The 21,168-nt window shown below is 38.5% G+C and overlaps 1 protein-coding gene across 1 annotated transcript in view; it reads left to right on the top strand.

Annotated features, from left to right (window-relative positions):
- Positions 1–4,813: 4,813 nt before the first annotated feature.
- Positions 4,814–21,168, top strand: part of CCDC178 (coiled-coil domain containing 178) — a 135,808-nt gene continuing 119,453 nt past the window's right edge. The window contains 10 exon segments of the mRNA XM_068158723.1: positions 4,814–4,838; positions 5,586–5,648; positions 7,575–7,701; positions 9,663–9,698; positions 11,013–11,107; positions 12,914–12,972; positions 12,974–13,130; positions 16,209–16,311; positions 16,313–16,427; positions 18,740–18,898. Of these exon segments, the coding sequence (XP_068014824.1) occupies positions 4,814–4,838; positions 5,586–5,648; positions 7,575–7,701; positions 9,663–9,698; positions 11,013–11,107; positions 12,914–12,972; positions 12,974–13,130; positions 16,209–16,311; positions 16,313–16,427; positions 18,740–18,898 (939 nt within the window).

Below are 21,168 nucleotides of genomic sequence, written 5' to 3'. Positions count from 1 at the left end.
TTATCTGAGTTGCAGACTATCCAGCTGGAATGAACCATAAGAATCGTGGAATACTGGAAATAAATCAAATTGATTGTGATGCAAAAGTATTTCAGGCATTTACATGATAGCAGTAAGGTCTCAGCTATAGTATTTTTATGGTTGGATATAATTAGAAGTTTGTGAGAGTACATTGCTTGATTTGTATTTTCTTCTTAGAACTTAACATGGCTGATATAGTGGACTAATTCTTGGGACCTTGTTTATGTGAAAGGAGTAAAATACAATGAAGAACCAAAATTTTCCCCCTGTTTTTGTTGCTTTTAATAATAATTCTAATATGTTTATGAGAGTTGGTGGTTTATATTATCCAGCCTATAAAATTCTACATGAAACAAACCTTGTTTTCAAGCGTAGGAGCTATCACTGTAACAGATTTCAACGCTGCAAGCTGCTATTTAAACAACACTGTGCACTGTTGTGAAACATCTGCACTAATTGTAGTTTGAGGGAATAATTTCAGGGATGTTAAACCCTTTCTGCCTGTTCTGAAGTAAGCTTGGGGGCTGCATTTAGTGGGTAAAAAGATTCACTGCAGCACTTGAGGACAGGCAAAAATTGTGCATCTAGAACCCTAAAACCAAATAGTAAAATGCTCTGTTTGCCAGGAAGTTAATATGTGGAAGTCAGGAAATGGTAGGATCCAGTGAAGAGTGTTCAAAGAATGTTAACTCCTTTTAAGTATAAATTACTTTCTATTTTTTAATTATGCTGACAGAATTTTGGAGAAGGAGGAAAAATTCCAACAGAAATGCCATAGCCACAGTGAAGCAGGAATAAATGAGACTTTTGAAGCACAATCCTTCTGTGATTTGGCCATATCTGCTGCACTTACGAGGAAGATAATCTCTGTTTGCATTGAGTTCATTAATAGTGAATTAGATTTTTGGTGAAGTGGCAGGTATGGGAGTTGAGAAGGGAAAGGTTCTCGTGGAATAAGCTTTTAGTGAAGCATATTTATGACTATCCCAAGAGTCTGCCTTGGGGATGGCATTTATGATGAGAAACAGTAGCACTAGCTTATGCTAGCTGGGTAGAAATTCTAACATCTGGATTCTGATCTCTTCCATTGAAAAAAATGTGTTGAGGGTTTTGCTTCTAGCAGAAATATTATCAGGTCCTCATCCTTCTATTTGAGAAGTTGGTATTAGAAAACTCTTTTTAGCAGCTAAGAAATTATTTCTGTTAAAGCACCAATAAAATAATTCAAATGCTGTGTGTGTTTACTTTAGCTTTACTCATATTCAGTATTAGAAGCAGTGTACATATGTTTTTATAACTATATATACACATGTACCTGATGAAAGTGACAGTGATTTCTTTTCCTCCCTCTTTATGGAGCAGCATACTTTGACTTTTACAAGCTATACTGTAGTAACATGACTAAAGTAGTAGTTAGCTTTGTCAGAAGGAGAAAGTTAGTTTGCATGCTGTAAAACAGTTTGTGCAGAATAAGACTTCCTGAAGGTCAGAGGTGTGAATTACAGACTTGTGAGTTCGAACTCACTGGATTTGCTTATTTCTTCTGGATAGGACAGCAGAGAAGAATTATTTTTTTTAATTTATATGTTGATAGCTACAGCTGTGAACATAAATAGTGCGATATTAATCTCTATTTTAGCCTGGAGAAGAGGAGGCTCAGGGGAGACCTTATTGCTCTCTACAACTACCTGAAGGGAGGTTGTAGCCAGGTGGGGCTTGGTCTCTTCTCACAGGCAACCAGCACCAGAATAAGAGGACACAGTCTCAAACTGCACCAGGGGAGGGTTAGGCTGGATGTTAGGAAGAAGTTCTTCCCAGAAAGAGAGATTGGCCATTGGAATGTGCTGCCCAGGGAGGTGGTGGAGTCACCAACAGTGGAGGTGTTTGGGAAGAGACTGGATGGGGCGCTTGGTGCCATGGTTTAATTGTTGGATGAGAGGTTGGACTTGATGATCTCAAAGGTCTTTTCCAACCTGGTTAATTCTAAAGTTCTAAGGTTCTCAAGTTTATTTCTATCTCTATCTCTATCTCTATCTCTGTCACTGTCTCTGTCTCTGTCTCTGTCTCTGTCTCTGTCTCTGTCTCTATCTCTATCTCTATCTCTATCTCTATCTCTGTCTCTGTCTCTATCTCTATATCTCTATCTCTATCTCTATCTCTATCTCTATCTCTATCTCTATCTATCTCTCTCTCTATCTCTATCTCTATCTCTATCTCTATCTCTATCATCTCTATCTCTATCTCTATCTCTATCTCTATCTCTATCTCTATCTCTATCTCTATCTCTATCTCTATCTCTATCTCTATCTCTATCTATCTCTATCTCTATCTCTATCATCTCTATCTCTATCTCTATCTCTATCTCTATCTCTATCTCTATCTCTATCTCTATCTCTGTCTCTATCTCTATCTCTATCTCTATCTCTGTCTCTGTCTCTGTCTCTGTCTCTGTCTCTATCTCTATCTCTATCTCTATCTCTGTCTCTATCTCTATCTCTATATCTCTATCTCTATCTCTATCTCTATCTCTATCTCTATCTCTATCTCTATCTCTATCTCTATTATCTCTATCTGTATCTCTATCATCTCTATCTCTATCTCTATCTCTATCTCTATCTCTATCTCTATCTCTATCTCTATCTCTATCTATCTCTATCTCTATCTCTATCTCTATCTCTATCTCTATCTCTCTCCATCTCTATCTCCATCTCTATCTCTATCTCTATCTCTATCTCTATCTCTATCTCTATCTCTATCTCTATCTCTATCTCTATCTCTATCTCTATCTCTATCTCTGTCATCTCTATCTCTATCTCTATCTCTATCTCTATCTCTATCTCTATCTCTATCTCTATCTCTATCTCTATCTCTATCTCTATCTATCTCTATCATCTGTATCTCTATATCTTTATATATTTCTATCTCTGTCTATATATCTATATCTATGTCTCAAGGTTAAGATTTTCAACAGATCCTAAATGAACTAAATGTTGAATAATTCCTTTTTCCAAGCCTCAGATTGAAATAGGTTTGACAGTCACTGTGAATTTATCCAATATATTTTTATCCAGTGTGTTGTTATGCACAGTGGAATTGTGTTATGGATATGATTCCTTATCAGGCAAGTGATGTTCTCACCTCTTTCCTGACACGTGCTGGCATATCAGATAATTGTCTCTTGCAGATATATTACTGGTTATATAAGCAACAACAAATTGAAACTGATTCTTAAGCTTTTCTCCTGGATTTTGTCCTTTCCTATGTAATATTTTTCTCCTCTTTCTCAGAGCTATTCTGTCTGTCAGTACTTATTTTCTTTGACTTACTAAGCATTTCAGATACTTTTGTACTCCTTGTTGGAGCTAATATGGTCCATCTGGTCTGACTGTCAGGATGAGCCTGTTCGGAGAGTAGAATTTCTCTTTGCAGAGTCCAAGAAGCTGACATCCTGTCACAGATACAGTTACAAATTCCTGCTTGCCAAATGGGCATATTTCTTTCAACAACCTGAATCCCACCATTGAAAACAACTGTTTGATAAAACTGCACAAGCCACCAGACTTGAAAAAAAAACCCTAAGTATTAATGTGCAAATGACATGCAAGGATGGCTCCCATCATACATTTTCCATATATTTCCTGAGGAGAGCTGCGCAGTTGAAAATGTGGCGACTTGAAACATTGTTCTGTGTATTATGAACTTTATTTCATTTAAGACAAAGGAAAAAAAAATCCTATTCATAGCTTGAAAGGTTTTGTTGGTATTGTTCAGAGTTTCCAAGCCAATTAGTTTGTTGCTGTAACAGAACACTAATGCCGTCTGCATTGCAGTGCATGGAAGTTCATGTAGCTCAGCAGCAGATTCAGCGTTGCTTTTGGCAGGCTTGGCACACTTAGATTCTTCTAATGTTTCTTTGGAACAGACCCCAGTTTGAGTTTGGTGATCAATAAAATGAGGTGTGGAGAGCGTGAGGAGCAGATTTTGATCTTTGTTTTCTCTGCTTGTCCATCCAGCTGGACACAGACAACTAGTTTCCATTTCAGTGGGTTTGGAATAAACATATCTCTGGTTTTAAATATTACTACTTAACAAGAATGCTAAGTTCTGTAATCTGTGTGATATTTGTTTCCAGTATTTACTATTGATGAAGCCTGCTTTGTTGAGCTGGGTTGGAGGTTTTTTTTCCTTTTTAATAATCATTGGGTGATAGGTTGGACTTGATGATCTCAAAGGTCTTTTCTGATCTGGTTAATTGAGGAGGTTAATTAGAGTTTCTAATCTGGTTAATGTGAGGAGGAGGTTCTTCACCATGAGAGTGGTGAAGCCCTGGAATGGGTTGTCCAGGGAGGTGGTTGGGGCCCCATCCCTGGAGGCGTTTAAGCCCTGGCTGGATGAGGCTGTGGCCAGGCTGATCTAGTGTGGGGTGTCCCTGCCCATGGCAGGGGGGTTGGAACTGGCTGATACTTGTGGTCCCTTCCAACCCTGACTGATACTATGATACTATGATACTAACTCTATTCTAACTCCTATTCTATTCTATTCTATTCTATTCTATTCTATTCTATTCTATTCTATTCTATTCTATTCTATTCTATTCTATTCTATTCTATTCTATTCTATTCTATTCTATTCTATTTCATTCCATTCCATTCCATTCCATTCCATTCCATTCCATTCCATTCCATTCCATTCCATTTGTGCAGGCTGATAATAGTTAGAAACCACAACTCACTGTGGGCTTCTAATACTCCAATTGCACAGCCCAGGAGGTGTCTACCACCTGGACCTCTGTATGGCAATAGAGTTACTTGTCAGAGGTACGAATTTTAAAGGCTGATAAAATATCTTGTTAAATTACCACAGCTTGATGTGCTGTGCCTTAACTACCTGTTTTCAGCTAGCATTGTTTGTCTGAATTATTTAAATTATAAATAAATAATGATGTTGGTTTTGTTTATTGTGGTAAATCTGAGTTACAAGTTTATATGCAAATGAGCTGATTATTTTCCTTCCTTACCTGTCTTTTGTCCATTGAGATGACAGCGTTTCAGACAACATTTTTGTGGACCTCTCTTCCATTCACAGTTTCTTAATGAAAATTCATCTCATAGGTTATCCATTTTGGTTTTCACAGTTTTGCAGTTTCTTAATGCAAATTCATCTCATAGGTTATCTGGTTTGTTTTTCACAGCTTTCCCAGTTAGTGTTAATTACCACTGTCAGGATAGGACACAAAAGAACATACGCAATTTTTAATAACCCCAAGACACAGAGGTAGAAATTTGGTTGTTTTGGGGTTTATTTGCTTTTTAACTGTAATTCCATTATTTAAAGAGCATCCACTGTCTGATTTGTTGTGGCACCAGCTGTTTAATTGCTGCTTGTCCCTTAGTGAGGAGAAGTGAACGTGGGTTTGCCGACCTTTAAAAGTATTGTAGATATATCACTGATGGAATAGATTGTTTTGCTGATGGAAAGAAGAGTTTCTAAAAGGTGTGTATGTGTACATCAACATGCATATGTATTGTTATTTTTCTGATCATGAGGATGAAAACTGCTACCAGCAGCAGTGTATGAAATGGAGTCATTTTCCCGTTCTTCTAAGGGCAGTAATGAACCATCCCAGGGTATGTCAGGTATGTATTCAGTATTCAGTATCACTAAGGTTGGAAGAGACCTCAAAGATCATCGAGTCCAACCTGTCACCACAGACCTCATGACTAGAGTAGGGAGGACACTACTATAAGGTCTTTACATTTAAAACATCAGAAAATATTTAATACTGTGTATTTGCAACATTATATAACCCTGGTCCTTTTTCTTGGTTCTTACCTGTCACACTGCTTGACAAACCTTCATACAAAGGATGCATTTGTAGACGTTGAGTGTAAGTCACTGAATTACTGGTGTCGCTCGGTTTGCTCTCTGAAAACAAGGCTGGCTGTATTTAACTTGTCATTTCAACTGAGTTTTTTTGATTTTAAGAAAATGGTAAATCCACTTTCTCACTGAGGTCTATTTCTAGCTTACTTTTACAAAGGGATTAGTCTTGCATTGTAAAAAACATTTGCATTTACCAAGGAAGACTGTGGCAGTAAGAGAGTCATCTCTTTTCACTGAAGCTGTTCAAAAATGTCAATTTTCTTTAAAAATAGCTGCACTGGGGATGAAAAGAGAATAAACAGAATTTTTACAACAACACTGGTGATAATTAAGTAAAATGTAAGAGTAATAGCTAGCAGCAAAAAAAGTGATATGAAAGTAATGTTGGTCTCAAAATGTGATCTTCTCTGTTGTGTTTAAGAGAACAAGAAAGACACAAAGCCTATGCAATACTTTGCTAGGACTGTGCTGTGTAGGCATCCTGTGAAAGTTTCTGGCTCGAGGAACAGGTTTTGATACCAATTTTAGTGGGCTGTCTTTTCAGACAAAATCTTGTAAACACTCTCTTCCATTCCAGTAAGGCTGTTTACGATGAAGTTGAAAGAGCTTTGTGTAGCATATGGACTTAAAATATTTTAGGCTGACACTTTCATTAAGGCACTGAGATTATTCTCTCTTAACCCCCCACTCCCCCGCCCCCAGTCCATGGACTGTATATGAAGGTTGCCTGGTTCTGTTTTACAGTTTAATCCCTATTACTGTTATTGTTTTTTTTGGTTCATCTCCAAGGCACATTAAAGCATTGTATCCCCCTGAACATAATTAGGTTAATGTTTCATGTTTGTAGGACAGCTTCTTAGACTTTTTAATAGCTCTGCTGCTAGGTTTCAGTGTCTTGCTCTGGCTCCTGACACTTTTCATTAGTGACCTCTGCAGTCAGAGTCCCGTTCTGTGCATTAATTAAATAGTTAACATTCAATAATGTGCTGCAATATCATTTATTTATGCGGTTATAAGGCTAACAGAGTTTAAAGAAAATGTGACTTGGAAATCCACATGTTCTTGTAAAACAGTTCATATATGTCATGTAGATTTAAATTGTCAGCATGGGAACTACTGTTCTGGAACTTCATCCCTTTGTAAGGCTGAAACAAACATTTGCTGGAACTAAGCATGGTGTACATAAGTCTAAGCTTGCCTCTAAGGCCCTGTGACCTATTTTCCTCTAGGTGCTTCTATAGTAGCTGCCATCCTTTGCCTTTTTGGGTTCTACTATTACTTTTTCTGTTTGGAGAAAACCCTTGCTGAGGACTAGTTTAAAATCATCAAGCTCAATTCATTTGGGATTAATTATGTAAAATTAGTTATAGCAAATTCTATTTTGGCCTTAGCCCTCTTTATTATATCTCATCTCTTTGAAAATATTCCCTCTTGTTCTGCAAGCATTTTTAAGTCTCTCTCCTTGTATGTGAGATTGTATTTAAAAAGGAATAAAATCTTGTCTAAAAAGTCTGCATAGTAAGAACAGATGTAGCTGTTCAGTATTCTTGGTCAGTTTCAAGACAGAAGCTTTGCAAGTTTCAAATTAAAGTAAAATCAGGTATAAGAAAATCTGGATTCAGCCCACATGTGAATTGGAGCAGCCTTCTGTATTCCCTTTCTTTCTCCAGACAAGAGCAAGTGCATTCCCAAAAAGCAGTGTAGCTGTGCTACTGTAAATACACCATTGCCTTGTATCAACAAAACCATTCCTCACATTCAAGAGCTAGAATTGAAGATAGAGTAATGCTTCCAGCAGGTACCTTTATATTTGAAAATGGCCACGTGGCTCCTAGGAACAAGTTTTTGAATAGGATTACTATGCTGTATTTTATAGAAATTTAACTTCATGTCCTATGTAGTCTCCAAAACAGTACCCAGGAGGTTCATCTGCTGGTCGTGAGCTGCTTTGCATCTACTCAACAGTTTTGACAAGTCAATCTTATTAAACAATATCTACCACAATATCATATATATATGATATATTCATATATATATATATTCAGATACACACAGGGTTAAATTACTTCAGCTATCTGCAAAATCATTTTTATCCTCATCTTGAGTAAACATGGAAACTGATCTGTGTGCCATTCTCTGTCATGTGTAGTAAGCAGTACTTAACAATTCCTTGACTGCAAAGTTTCTTTACACTTACACTGAGAGACATGAATTTGAGAATGCTATGACTCTTTCTCTAGCAGCACATGATTCTTTCCTAGCCTCTATAGGTTTTGCATGAATAGAACCAAGAATAAAGGGAAGCTAATACAATGAGTAGGTAGATAAAGAAGACAAGCAGTCTATACCTTTTGAAGATAGACTAAAATCTTCCCCCTAACTTCTTTGAGAACATGATTAGTATAATTTAAATAATTCACTTTTACTGGAGAAGTCTTTTCCATATGTTAATAAATTTTGCATATGTCTACACTGCAGCAGGAAGATCTGATCACTGCTTGCACAGACAAGTTATAGTTAAATAATTAATCCCCAATACTGAGATAATGTCGTCATTGCAGCACATCGGGAAGGCTGTCTTAGATTAGTATTCCACAAACACTGCTCAGTGCTCTGCAGGGAGATTTCTGCAACTGCAGCACAGATACTAGAAGAATCCAAGGTGCACAGACTACAGACGTATCTTCACTTAGAATGTAGATGTTAATCTGATAGGAAATCTTATACAGCCTCAGACACCTTTTCATTTGCTTCTCCTACTGAGTTAGCTGTGCTTTATGTGGTGGATGGATTACACCTTCACACTACCACACCTTTATTTAAAATGTGAGACCAGTGACATTATTTTAATGTCATCCTTTTGTCATCAGTATACAGGACTTAGAGGGATGAGCATTGGCAACTCCATATGTTTATTCATTTTAATGTTAGCTTAAACTGTGCATGTTTTCCACATCTAAAATCTTGTTACCTAATGTACAGAGATTCAAAATAACCTGAGGCCTCTAGATGGTGACATTGGAACTACAAGTTAAGAGGAGAAAAGCTGGAGTTGCTGCAGTATGAGTATTCAATCATTAATGCTTTTAAAGATACTACAAAGAGAGGGAGTTTAGATTTGCATATGATTTGCTAGTAAGTTAAGTATTATCAGCACTGTGTCCAGTTGACATGGAGAACCTCGTATCCATACTGCTTAATTCTTACCCTCTGAACCAGGATAGACACTGCACTTACTGCTTGTGCTTGGAAGTGGTTTGTGAATGTGATAATTTCCCTCACCAGCTGTATCAGTAAGATTTAGTAACAGTTTAATGGTTAAAGCCAATCAAGTTGCTGGGCCCAGAGCACTTCCCTCTCTGCTTAATTTACTGTGCTGGACATAGCCCTAATGAGGAAAAAAAATCGTATGAATTTCAGAGAGAATCTCTGTTGTAGTTCTGAGATTTAAAACAAAGTGCAGAGGTGAAGAGTGAAAATGAAATCAACAGTATTGAGGGATTAAAACCCCTAAAAATCAAGTAATATGTAACAGGTGTGTACAAAGCCTGGGCTTCATTAGCAAATGTTTGGAGAGGCATAGTTTTGGGGAATTATTACACTTTGGAATGATTTAAAAATGTTAAAAAGCATTCATCTGTATGTAATTACATCCTCTTATGAAACAAAACTCAACATTCTATTATGCCTTTTGTTAGGAAATTGAAAAAGTGCATAACATCTGAGATGTATAATTGAGTTCATGTTTTGCTTTTGCGGTATGATTGTGTGTTTTAGGAGGAGAAAATGCCCTGGTAAGAATCATACATACAGAATCATACAAAATGATGCATTTGTTTTAATGCCTGGTGATTATTTGATGAAGTGTTAGTCTGGCTGTGGAGTTTGTTCTGTGAGCTGTGGACTTGACCAAGTTCTTTTGTAATGTAGACTGCAGCTAAGAAAGAGAGATTGGTCATTGGAATGGGCTGCCCAGGGTGGTGGTGGAGTCACCATCACTGGAGGTGTTTAGGAAGAGACTGGATGGGGTACTTGGTGCCATGGTTTAGTTGATTAGACGGTATTGGATGATAGGCTGGACTCTATGATCTCAAAGGTCTTTTCCAACCTGGTTAATCCTATCCTATCCTATCCTATCCTATCCTATCCTATCCTATCCTATCCTATCCTATCCTATCCTATCCCATCCTATCCTATCCTATCCCATCCTATCCTATGACAAACATTCTTAGTGTCTGCAGGATCTAGTTGCTTCAGAAGACCAAAGGTGTTTATGGAGAGTTTCTTATGGCTTTTCTCCTCTTGTTTAATTTTTCAAGATGGTTGCAGGTCTCAGACCCAGCTAAGTGATGAGTTCCTGTTGGTGATTGTTCACAGAGAATCGCAGAATCACCAAGGTTGGAAGAGACCTCAAAGCTCATCAAGTCCAACCTGTCACCACAGACCTCATAACTAAACCATGGCACCAAGCTGTTCTGTTATTGACACCTCTGAAATTGGGCCAATTCTGCCAGTTATCTCAGGTACCTCAATATGACTAAGGGTACTTATTTCAAGCTCTCATTGCTTTATATTTTGGGTTGGAACATAATGTATAAGCATTCTTGGATGTTGACCTTCAAGTGATGACTTCCCTTACACTGATAAAACTGAAAGTACACCTTACCTGCAGTGGCAGTGTTCCTGTGTCTGCACAAAGACAGCAATGAATGCTTCTGCCTCTTAGAAGAGTCTGGGAAGTGTAACACGCATTGCTAACGTGCATGAAGAACTTGGAAAGAGTAACAGCTTTTCTTCAACAGTTTCTCTTTGGCAAATGCTTGAGTTACCAGGACAAAAAATAAAGATCTATGTAAGTACAAGATGTAAAGAAATCTGCTTCTTGTATCTCTGGGAAAAAAAATATTATCTAAGAAAAGCATTTATATGGGAATGGTGCAATTAATAATTCCGCTGTATAACCCATAGTTATTAAATTTAATTAAGCAGCCTTTAAATGTGTAAGATTCAATAAAGGCATTTTTGATTTAGTGAAAGTAATATTTACTTAACAATGCTAATCTAAATTAAGTCTAAAATTCTTCAGTGACAGTGGCTTTTATCTACAGTCAAACAAAACATGTCAGTGCTGAAGCTATTGAAGATATTTGGTTATCATTCTCCAGCAAATTGGATTTTAAAGAAGCTGATGAATCTTGTGAAGGTAAAAAGATTTCATAATACTCAATCTCGGTGGTGTAAGTTACTTGTCCTCATTTAATATATGCTTTGCATTCCTGATAATAGTTGCCTGCTCTGTCTTCTGTAAATGATGTGAGTATTCTTTGAAATCCGTGTGTCATCTGCCAAGGTGAAAGGCATTCATTTTAAATGCTATATTAAGTAATATTAAATCATCCTGCATACAAGGAGATAATTTACATTGCTATATTTAGATTCAGGCTGTGTTAACCCATCCAGGATCTGAACCAGCTGAACTAGTTATGCTCAGTGGTTGAAATGCTGCAGCTTTTGTTTCATTTAGTTGGTGTGAAACAAAGAGCTGCATTGCTGTTGCAGGGTGTTCATAGCATAATCCCAACACAGAGTTCTGGCTTTGACACTTTGTGTCCTTACTCAGATTATCCATTTTTGAATTAAGTTTTAAATATTAAAGAGATTGTGTGCAATTTTCTTTTCTCTAAGCCAATGTGCAACCTTTTAAGTACTACTAGCCTGAGGCAATCCTGTCTGCAGTAAACTGTGTGATAATATTTCTGTTGATGGCAGTGAAGCCAAAATTTCACTCCAGATTTGAAGCAGTTGTCCTGCTTTTCAGTGCTTGCAGTTTTAAATCAAAATAATCTGGGGAATTATTGACTGTGGAATCAAAGTGGAGATGTTTTGGACTCTGGACCTTAGATAATTCTCATTTTTCACGGATCAGGGCAATGGATGATGACCTCAAAAAATCCTGTATCACAAAACTAAGTGAGGTGTTTTTGATAGCTAAATTTCACAGAATGAAATGACAATTTTTGAGCAGCATGGGTGCACAAAAATTCATTACAGTGTCATTTCAGTGCTGTTGAGACACTCCAAAGATTTTAATGAAGTAAATGGGCAAGGAGGCTGGGGAGAGGCCTTAAGCACAAGCCCTACGAGGAGAGGCTGAGGGAGCTGGGGTTGCTTAGCCTGGAGAAGAGGAGGCTCAGGGGAGACCTTATTGCTGTGTACAACGACCTGAAAGGAGGTTATAGACAGGTGGGGGCTGGTCTCTTCTCCCACGCAACCAGCACCAGAACAAGAGGACACAGTCTCAAGCTACACCAGGGGTAGTTTAGGCTGGATGTTAGGAAGAAGTTCTTCATAGAGTGAGTGATTTGCCATTGGAATGTGCTGCCCAGGGAGGTGGTGGAGTCACCATCCCTGGAGGTGTTCAAGAGGGGATTGGACATGGCACTTGGTGCCACGGTTTAGTCGTGAGGTCTGTGGTGACAGGTTGGACTTGATGAGCTTTGAGGTCTCTTCCATCCTTGGTGACTCTGTGATTCTGTGAATTGAAACTTAGAAGAATAAAATTAAATAAATACACTTGTAAAAACTGAGATAATTAGGAACTTGCACTATTATTTCCATAACTACTTACCCAATGAACAAGACAAGGATGAACATTTTGTACCATCTATCTTGAATGGATTTTTGTTGTACTCATCATTGGAAATTGAATTTCCCGTGCTGGAGAGAAATGCTATTGAATGTGAAAGTTCCATTTGCAACCGGTTGTGCTCGCCCTGATAGATGTGAGGAGGCAGCTTTACATTGAGAAAGAAGCTGGAATAGCTGTGTGTATTTAAGCCTTGCTAAGAAATAATTATAATGTATTTTTAAAGGCAGAAGTGTCAGCAATGCTGCTTACTCTGATATATGTGAACAGGCCAACTTTGTGTTGAGAAAGAAGCTTGAATAAAGAGCATATGATTAAGTTTTCATTAAAAAAAAAAAAATGGTTTTTAATGTATTTTTAAAGGCATCAAGACATTAACCTCAGAGCAGGAAACAGAAGCTTTGCTTTGGAAAAGCAGTAACTTTGGAAGTTCCTGAGCTAATTAAATGGTTGGAGGCTGATCATGAGGAGGCAGAAAAAGCTTTGGAGCTGGAGAGACAGTGAAGCAAGAAGCTTGGCATGAAAATCGCTAGCATGTCACTTTGGAGGCTTCAGCAGCTCCCTGCAGCTGTGCAAAAAGGTATTGATATTGAAACTAAGGATATTTATTACTTTTCATTCAATTGCTTACCAGGAATAAGAATTATGGTCTGATCATAGTTGTTTTTACTGTAATAGGGACCAATATTTACTCTTCTGAATTTGCTGTGCTTGAATATGTTTGGAAAAATAAAAGGGAAGTGCTATGAAATGTTCAACACTGAGAAGTAGCATAAGAGTGACACTATTAAAATCACAATAAATGTTCAGTTTTGGACAAGGAATGAGAAGCTGAAACAGAACTATAAGATAAGGTTTCTGAGTTAAATCATAGACTAAACCAGGAATTCCATGGTCTGAAGTGGATACTGTCTGAACAGGAGGTTCCTGGATGTAAAGTCAAAGTTGGGACTCTAGTGCGTATTCTGGTGCACATCATCCTGAGATCTTCAACAAATGACAGTGCAAGAGTCTTCCATGGCTGTGCTTACTGAATCAAAATCAAGGTTACGTGGAGGCAAGCCAGGAGTTGTTTAGTTCCAAATGCTGTTTTTTTTCTTTCTCTCTCTTCCTTCCCCAGGAAGGCAAAATGTCAAATAGTGCACATCCCTAACAGCCAATCAGAAAAACATGTGTGTGCTTGCTTATTGTAACCAATGATTAACTCTTGACTTGGAAACCAGAAATCTGTGTCAAGTTGTTGGCAGTTTGCAGAGATTGCTTTCCTTGAAATCAATCGCCTCCAAAAGACAATCTATGATGCCCTGAAAACAGAGGAGGAAATTGAATAAAGCATCAGAATTAAAATTCATTGATGGGTTAGAAACTGCTTTCAGGAGAAAATCCAGTGGCAATTAAAAGGTCAGTTTTACAGAAGTAAAGAACTACAAGAGGAGAATGATAATAGAGCCTTCATTAGTCAGCACAGGACTTCAGGATGTGAGCTTTTTACTTTTGGATGTCCTTACCTGTAGTGATTGAGCTGTAAATGATTTCTGCATGTTGCTGTACATTCCTGTTGCTTTTACTTGACTGCTTAGCATTCTCTATAAATATCAGAAGTTTGGGATAGTGGAATATAATTAACACATTTTCAGTTCTGTTAATATATGCAATGATACAGTATGGTAAAAAAACCCACAACAAGAAGGCAAAATAAACCAGCCTGAAGTTTGGCTGTGAAAATTAACCAACTCTACTCCCTTCATTTGTCAGTGGATGCTGTGTCCTGGGAGTGAATTTGCAATTGGCAGGATTATAACTTTTCACAGTATTATCAGTAAGACAAAAATTATGCTAAAATGGAATTAAAGATAAAGGAAAAAAAGCCTCTCAGGGATGTTATAATTATCCCTAATCTAAGTATTGCAAACCCAGGAGATTGTTAATTAAGAGTCTGCATGACCCGTTCAGAGTAGACACTGAATGCTGGGGTTTTTTTCATCCTCCCCTTGGTTTCCATTATTGCTGGCTCCTGCTGCATGTGTCCTGCAGCACAATGAGCTGATGGTAGTGACATGACCTATCTTCAGAGCTTACTTCCTCTGAAATCTTAACAAAAATCCAATGTGAAACACATTTTATTCATCTTAATGTTAGGTATTATTTTGTATGATATAGAAAAGCCACTTATTCATATGATGTCTTTTCAACTTTCAGCAGCAATGAAATAATAATGTGGTAAATTTGTCATTTATGTCTTGTTAACTCAGTGAAAAGTCCTGTTAAGGGATTTCATTGGATATTCTGCAGCTGCTTCTCAGAGCTGGAGAGCTATTTTTTCCTCCATAAAATGTGGCTCTGTCTTTCAAATTTATGGCAAAGTTTAGTGCTCTTGAGACATTGATTTTTTCCTTATCTGATAATCTTATTTTACTTCCCCTAGTTTCATACCAATGATTTTTCCATACAGAACATCTGCAGCTGCAGGACACAATTTGTAATACTTTTATAGTGTGTTTTTTTTTTCCCCTTAAGTAAAATAAAATGTGATGTCCAATGATAGGACAAAGGGTAGTGCATGCAAGCTGGAGCGCAGGAGGTTCCACATGAACATAAGGGAAAGCTTCACTGTGAGGGTGACAGAGCCCTGGAACATGCTGCCTAGAGGGGTTGTGGGGTCTCCTTGGGAAGCATTCAAATTTGCCTAGGTGCCTTCCTGTGTGACCTGCCCTAGGGGATCCTGCTCTGGCAGGGAAGTTGGGTAGATTCAGATTTGATGTTCAGAAGATGTTCTTCCCCATGAGGGTGGTGATGCACTGGCACAAGTTGCTCAGGGAGGTGGTGGAAGCCTCATCCCTGGAAATTTTTAAGGCCAGGCTGGATGTAGCTCTGAGCAACCTGATCTAGTGTGAGGTGTCCCTGCTCATAGCAGGGATTTTGGAACTGGATGAACCTTGAGGTCTCTTCCAACCCTGACAATTCTATGATTCTATGACTGAATGAGCTGTCAAGGTCCCTTCCAACCATTAAGATTCTGTGATTCAGCAATTAGTGGTCTAGTCACAGATTTTCTTGTAAAGACCCATAGGAATTTATGGCAAAGCCAGAAAACTAAATGCAACAAACTCAATTAAGACTGGCAATACTTTTACATGGTGACATGAATATGGTTTGTTGGTTGGCTTTGAGTTTATATTTGTAGTTTAGCTTCATCAAAGCTGGTTTAGTTCAGCACATGTCCCTGAACTGAAAATGGTTGACATACTAAGATGTGTGGTTTGTACTTGCCCTGTTCTTCACCTGCATCCACATATGTCTGTTGCTGGAGACTAGGAAGCTCAGCAGAGCAGCTTTTGTGTTAAAATAACCTCCTCTATATATGCCTTCAGGCTAGGTGTTTTAATTTCCTTCATAAAAACTAAACCACCCTTTGAAGATTTGCTTGAAGTACGTCCTAGTGTTATTAAGGATGAGTTGGAAAACAGTTCCACTGCTAATGTTATACGTGGTGATGTCTTGTACCATCTCCTCTCTGGGCTTTCAAAGTAGTTTACAGCAACATTTCACAGGTCTTACACTTCTTATTATGACAACATGTTTCTTAATCTCACTAAGTATTCATGATGTCACTTGGATGCTCACATTCTGTTATGCTAATTGTTATTGTTTTTAACAGAATATGAAAGGTATGGTCAAGAGATCTCAGAGCTACAATGGTGTTTGTATTGTAAAAGCTGTCAGCTGCCACAGGTACAAACCCAAATCCTTCAGGCAGAAAGCCAACAGAGAGATTCAGGAGGATATAGACTTCACGAAGAAACACAGCCCTCTGCTGGAAGAAAAGCTGAAGCTGGCGGATGAGGCTGCAAAGGATATGTTAGTGGCTTGTGGCAAGGTGAGTACAAAGAGTACAAACATATCCTTTAGAACTTCTGCCCTGCACACTCTTTCAGACAGCAGCAGCCTTTTGGAAGCACCAAAGTCTGCTTTAAGTTTGTGCACAAAGACTGGGAACTGTGTGCCCACAGCACTACGGAAAAGGCACTTAAAATCCAGGAAGGATAATGATGTTGGCTTGAATAAAGGTCTCTTAAACTGATATGGCATGTAGTTCTAACTTTGCCTGTGGATTTCATGTGGGATTTTTCCAAGGAAGGGCAGAAGGCACATACCTGATATTTGCATAGATCCTTCACAGATTTCTGACAGGCATCAGCATTTGTTCCAGGATGTGGAGATGTTATAACCAAAAAATGGTTATAAGGTTTAATTATTTTTGAAAGCTGATGTGCATTTCCCCTAATATTTGCTGTTGTATTTATAATATTTATAATGATTATGTTTATAGGGTTTATAATTTTATATTTGTTGATAAAAATGCCTAATGTGCATAATATCAGGCTGAATAATCAAACTGTGGCAAAGTTTTAGGTAGCTTAAAATTGATGTCTGGACAGATGGGCAGAATCCAATGGGATGTCATTAAACAAGTCCCAGTGCCGAGTGCTGCACTTTGGCTACGGCAATCCCATGCAGAGCTACAGGCTGGGGTTGGAGTGGCTGAGAGCTCCCAAACAGAGAGGGACCTGGGGGTGCTGATCGACAGCCACCTGAATATGAGCCAGCAGTGTGCCCAGGTGGCCAAGAGGGCCAATGGCATCCTGGCCTGCATTAGGAATAGTGTGGCCAGCAGGAGCAGGGAAGTCATTGTGCCCCTGTATTCTGCATTGGTTAGGCCACACCTTGAGTCCTGTGTCCAGTTCTGGGCCACTCAGTTTAAGAAGGACATTGAAACACTTGAATGTGTCCAGAGAAGGGCAACAAGGCTGGGGAGAGGCCTTGAACACAGCCCTATGAGGAGAGGCTGAGGGAGCTGGGGTTGTTTAGCCTGGAGAAGAGGAGACTCAGGGGAGACCTCATCGCCCTCTACAACTACCTGAAAGGTGGTTGTAGCCGGGAAGGGGTTGGTCTCTTCTCCCAGGCAACCAGCACCAGAACAAGAGGACACAGTTTCAAGCTGCACCAGGGGAGGTTTAGGCTGGATGTTAGGAAGAAGTTCTTCATAGAAAGAGTGATTTACCATTGGAATGTGCTGCTTAGGGAGGTGGTGGAGTCACCATCACTGGAGGTGTTTAGGAAGAGACTGGATGGGGTGCTTGGTGCCATGGTTTAGTTGATTCGATGTTGTTGGGTGATAGGTTGGACTCGATGATCTCTGAGGTCTTTTCCAGCCTGGTTAATTCTATTCTATTCTATTTCTATTTCTATTCTATTCTATTCTATTCTATTCTATTCTATTCTATTCTATTCTATTCTATTCTATTCTATTCTATTCTATTCTATTCTATTCTATTCTTTTCATATGTATTTTCAATCATATTTCTATCTCTCAAATTATTTATTGTGCTCTAATTTATATGCTGTTTATTACTCAGGTTTGTTTCTTTGTTTGTCTTTTTTCTCCTATGGCCTTAGAAAAGCAACTGATCCTTGATATTCCTTGCAATTAAAGCAGCTATTTCATTTTTAATTTCCAGCTTTTAGTAGCCAGAGAGCTACTTTGAGCAGTGAAGTGCTAGATGCGAATGAAGATTTTATCTCATGTTAATTGTCTTACATTTGTAGTATTTTTTAAAGCAGAGACAATAGACATGCATAATCTTAGAATCATAGCATCAACCAGGCTGGCAAAGGCCTCAGAGATCATCAAGTCCAACCAATCTGAGAGCAGTTAAGAGCTGAGTGTCTCATTACTATTTATACCACTGAAAATTGTGTCCTTTGAGGGCCCCATTGTCTGCTGGGCTTGCACATCCTCTAGGAGATGTTTAAGCAATGATTTTGCCAGACTGCTGACTGAAATCTCAGTTGCTTCTTTCAGCTTTATTTCTTTCTTTCTGCTCCAGAGGTCACTATCTTCCCATGGAAGTAGCCACCTTTGCACAGTAACTTCCAAGTTCTCTAACAGAACAAAACCTCTCTTGCTAACATTTCATTATGTTGGGCAGTTTTACACCACCTTCTGTTTTCTTTTCCTAGGATTCTATCGACTGCAGACCATGCAGAACTTGTTATATGCCATCATTAAAGTACATCTTCAGCTTTACATTTCAGTTTGTCTTTATCAGACAAATCTTGATGCTTATTTTAAACATGCTTATTTTAAACATGAAAACACCTTTCAGAAAGCTTGTTTTATTTTCTTAGGCATCAAAAAGATACAGTGAGGCTTGTTGTGAACTCAGGGAAATCCAAAAGACAACGAAAAGTGTTGATGAAGAGCCTGAAGAGAAGATAAAATCTGTGTATGAGGAAATCAGCTCTGCTGAGATGCAGCTGAGTGAATACAAGGAAGAGCTTGATAGAGTGTTATGATGTCCTGTTAGTTTTAATAGTGGCAATCACAGTACAGAAATCTGCTTTTAGACACCATTTCAAATTCTGCTGATTTTTTTTGGGGGGGAGGTGTTTTGATCTTTGCCTTTTGTTTATTTGGGGGGTTTTGTTTGTTTGTTTGTTTTGTGGGAGGTTGTATTTTGTTTCTTTGGGGTTGCTTGGGCTTTTGGGGTCTTGTTGTTTTGTTTATTTGGGGGGTTTCCTGTTGGTTGGTTGGTTGGGTTTGTTTGTTTTTAATTAAGATCACAGAATTACTGAATCACAGAAATATTCAGGGTGGAAAAGACCCTCAGGATCACCAAGTCCAACCAAGAAGCCTACCCTACAAGGTTCACCCCTAAACCATATCCCCAAGCACAACATCCAAACGACCTTTAAACACATTCAGGGTTGGTGACTCCACCACCTCCCTGGGCAGCACATTCCAAGGCCTGACCACTCTTTCCATGAGAGAGAGTTTCTTAATGTCCAGTCTAAAATGACTAGAATTATACCTAAATGAATAGAATTATACCTAAAGGAATAGAATTATACATAGATGAATACATAAATGAATTGAATTATAAATAAAGGGATAGAAATACACATAAGAGAAATAGAATGATAAATAAAACAAATATTTGTCCTGGATCACATTAGCTTTAAGCACATCCAGGGTTGGTGACTCCACCACTTCCCTGGGCAGCACATTCCAAGGCCTGACCACTCTTTCCATGAAAAAATGTTTCCTAATGTCCAGTCTCAAATGAATAGAATTATACATAAAGGAGTGGAAATGCACATATGAGAAATAGAATTAGAAAGAAAAGAAATATTTGTCCTAGATCACATTAGCTGAATAAGGAAGGGATAATGTCCAGAAGTATATTGAAATGGAAAGTTCCATTTCTTACTTAATCTAACATCTTCTTAGCTTGTTCAACTCTGCTAAATGTTGAGCAGAGTTTCTGAGTGTTTGGTGAGGGGCTTGGAACACAAGCCCTATGAGGAGAGACTGAGGGAACTGAGATTGCTTAGCCTGGAGAAGAGGAGGCTCAGGGGTGACCTTATTGCTCTCTACAACTACCTGAAGGGGGGTTGTAGACAGGCAGAGGTTGGTCTCTTCTCCCAGGCAACCAGTACCAGAAGAAGAGGACACAGTCTCAAGCTGTGCCAGGGGAGGTTTAGGCTGGAGGTTAGGAGGAAGTTTTACACAGAGAGAGTGATTGCCCATTGGAATGGGCTGCCTGAGGAGGAGGTGTTCATGAGGAGACCTGATAGGGTGCTTGGTTGCATGGTTTAGTTGATTAGGTGGTGTTGGATGATAGGTTGGAAATGATGATCTTGAAGGTCTCTTCCAACAGGGTTAATTCTATTCTAAATCCATAAACTGCCTTTCTGGATTTATTGCAGTTCACTTGACACTTCAAGGTGTGCTTAATTCCTCTGCTCTTGTATTTCAGTTCAATTCAGACATTAAATGGTATGTGCTGGTTCGTTCCTCAGTTACATATAGTTTGAATTTTTAAAGAAGTTCCTTAGTTCTTTCTGACTTTGCCCATTTTAATCACCTTCTATGCAGACTTTTCCCTGCCCCTTGCCCTTTCAGGTAAATATATCAAAGCAACAGAAAGGAGACTTAGAGATACCATCCTGCTGACCTATTCTTTCAATGAAAATTGATGGTTTAATCATACTTCTGCATTTTTTCATTAGCATTATAATTTTTCATCTTGCCTTCTGACTACTTCACATTTTAATAGTCTTTTATGCAGGATTTTGTTCAATTCCCTTTAGGATTCTGTCAGTGTGTCACAGCTGTCAGCTTGCTTAGTGGATGTAGGGCAACATAGGCAGTTTTCCTGCTTTGTTTTGGTAGTCTTGCTGGAAATCAGGACTCTTGAGATTGTTTCATGTGCATGAAAATCTGGTGGCTTCCTGTAACAAGCCAGTGTTTTGAGGTGCATTAAAATTGCTTTACAGAAACTCTTTGAAACAAGCAATAATGAGGGAAATCTCCATGATAACAGCAACAAGTAACTAATACCAGAAATTCATCATCTATTCTGATAGAAATATACCATGTATGGTTTCTGTTCCACCTATTGAAATGACTTCCTATTCATATCACATGGCAGTGATGCAGACCACAGTTCATCTTGCAGCCTGTTTCGTTTGTGTGAATGCAGATTAAAGCTGTTAATGATACAGGTGGGTTTTTTAAGGAGTATCAACATTTATGAGGAAAAAGTTGAGTAGAA

Source organism: Melanerpes formicivorus, unplaced genomic scaffold (genome assembly GCF_026170545.1).
Source record: "Melanerpes formicivorus ecotype bairdi unplaced genomic scaffold, bMelFor1.0.p_v2 SCAF_42, whole genome shotgun sequence".
In the NCBI taxonomy this organism is placed as follows: domain Eukaryota; kingdom Metazoa; phylum Chordata; class Aves; order Piciformes; family Picidae; genus Melanerpes; species Melanerpes formicivorus.
The sequence above is the reverse complement of the archived record's forward strand: the minus strand, read 5'-3'. Positions and strand labels throughout refer to the sequence as shown.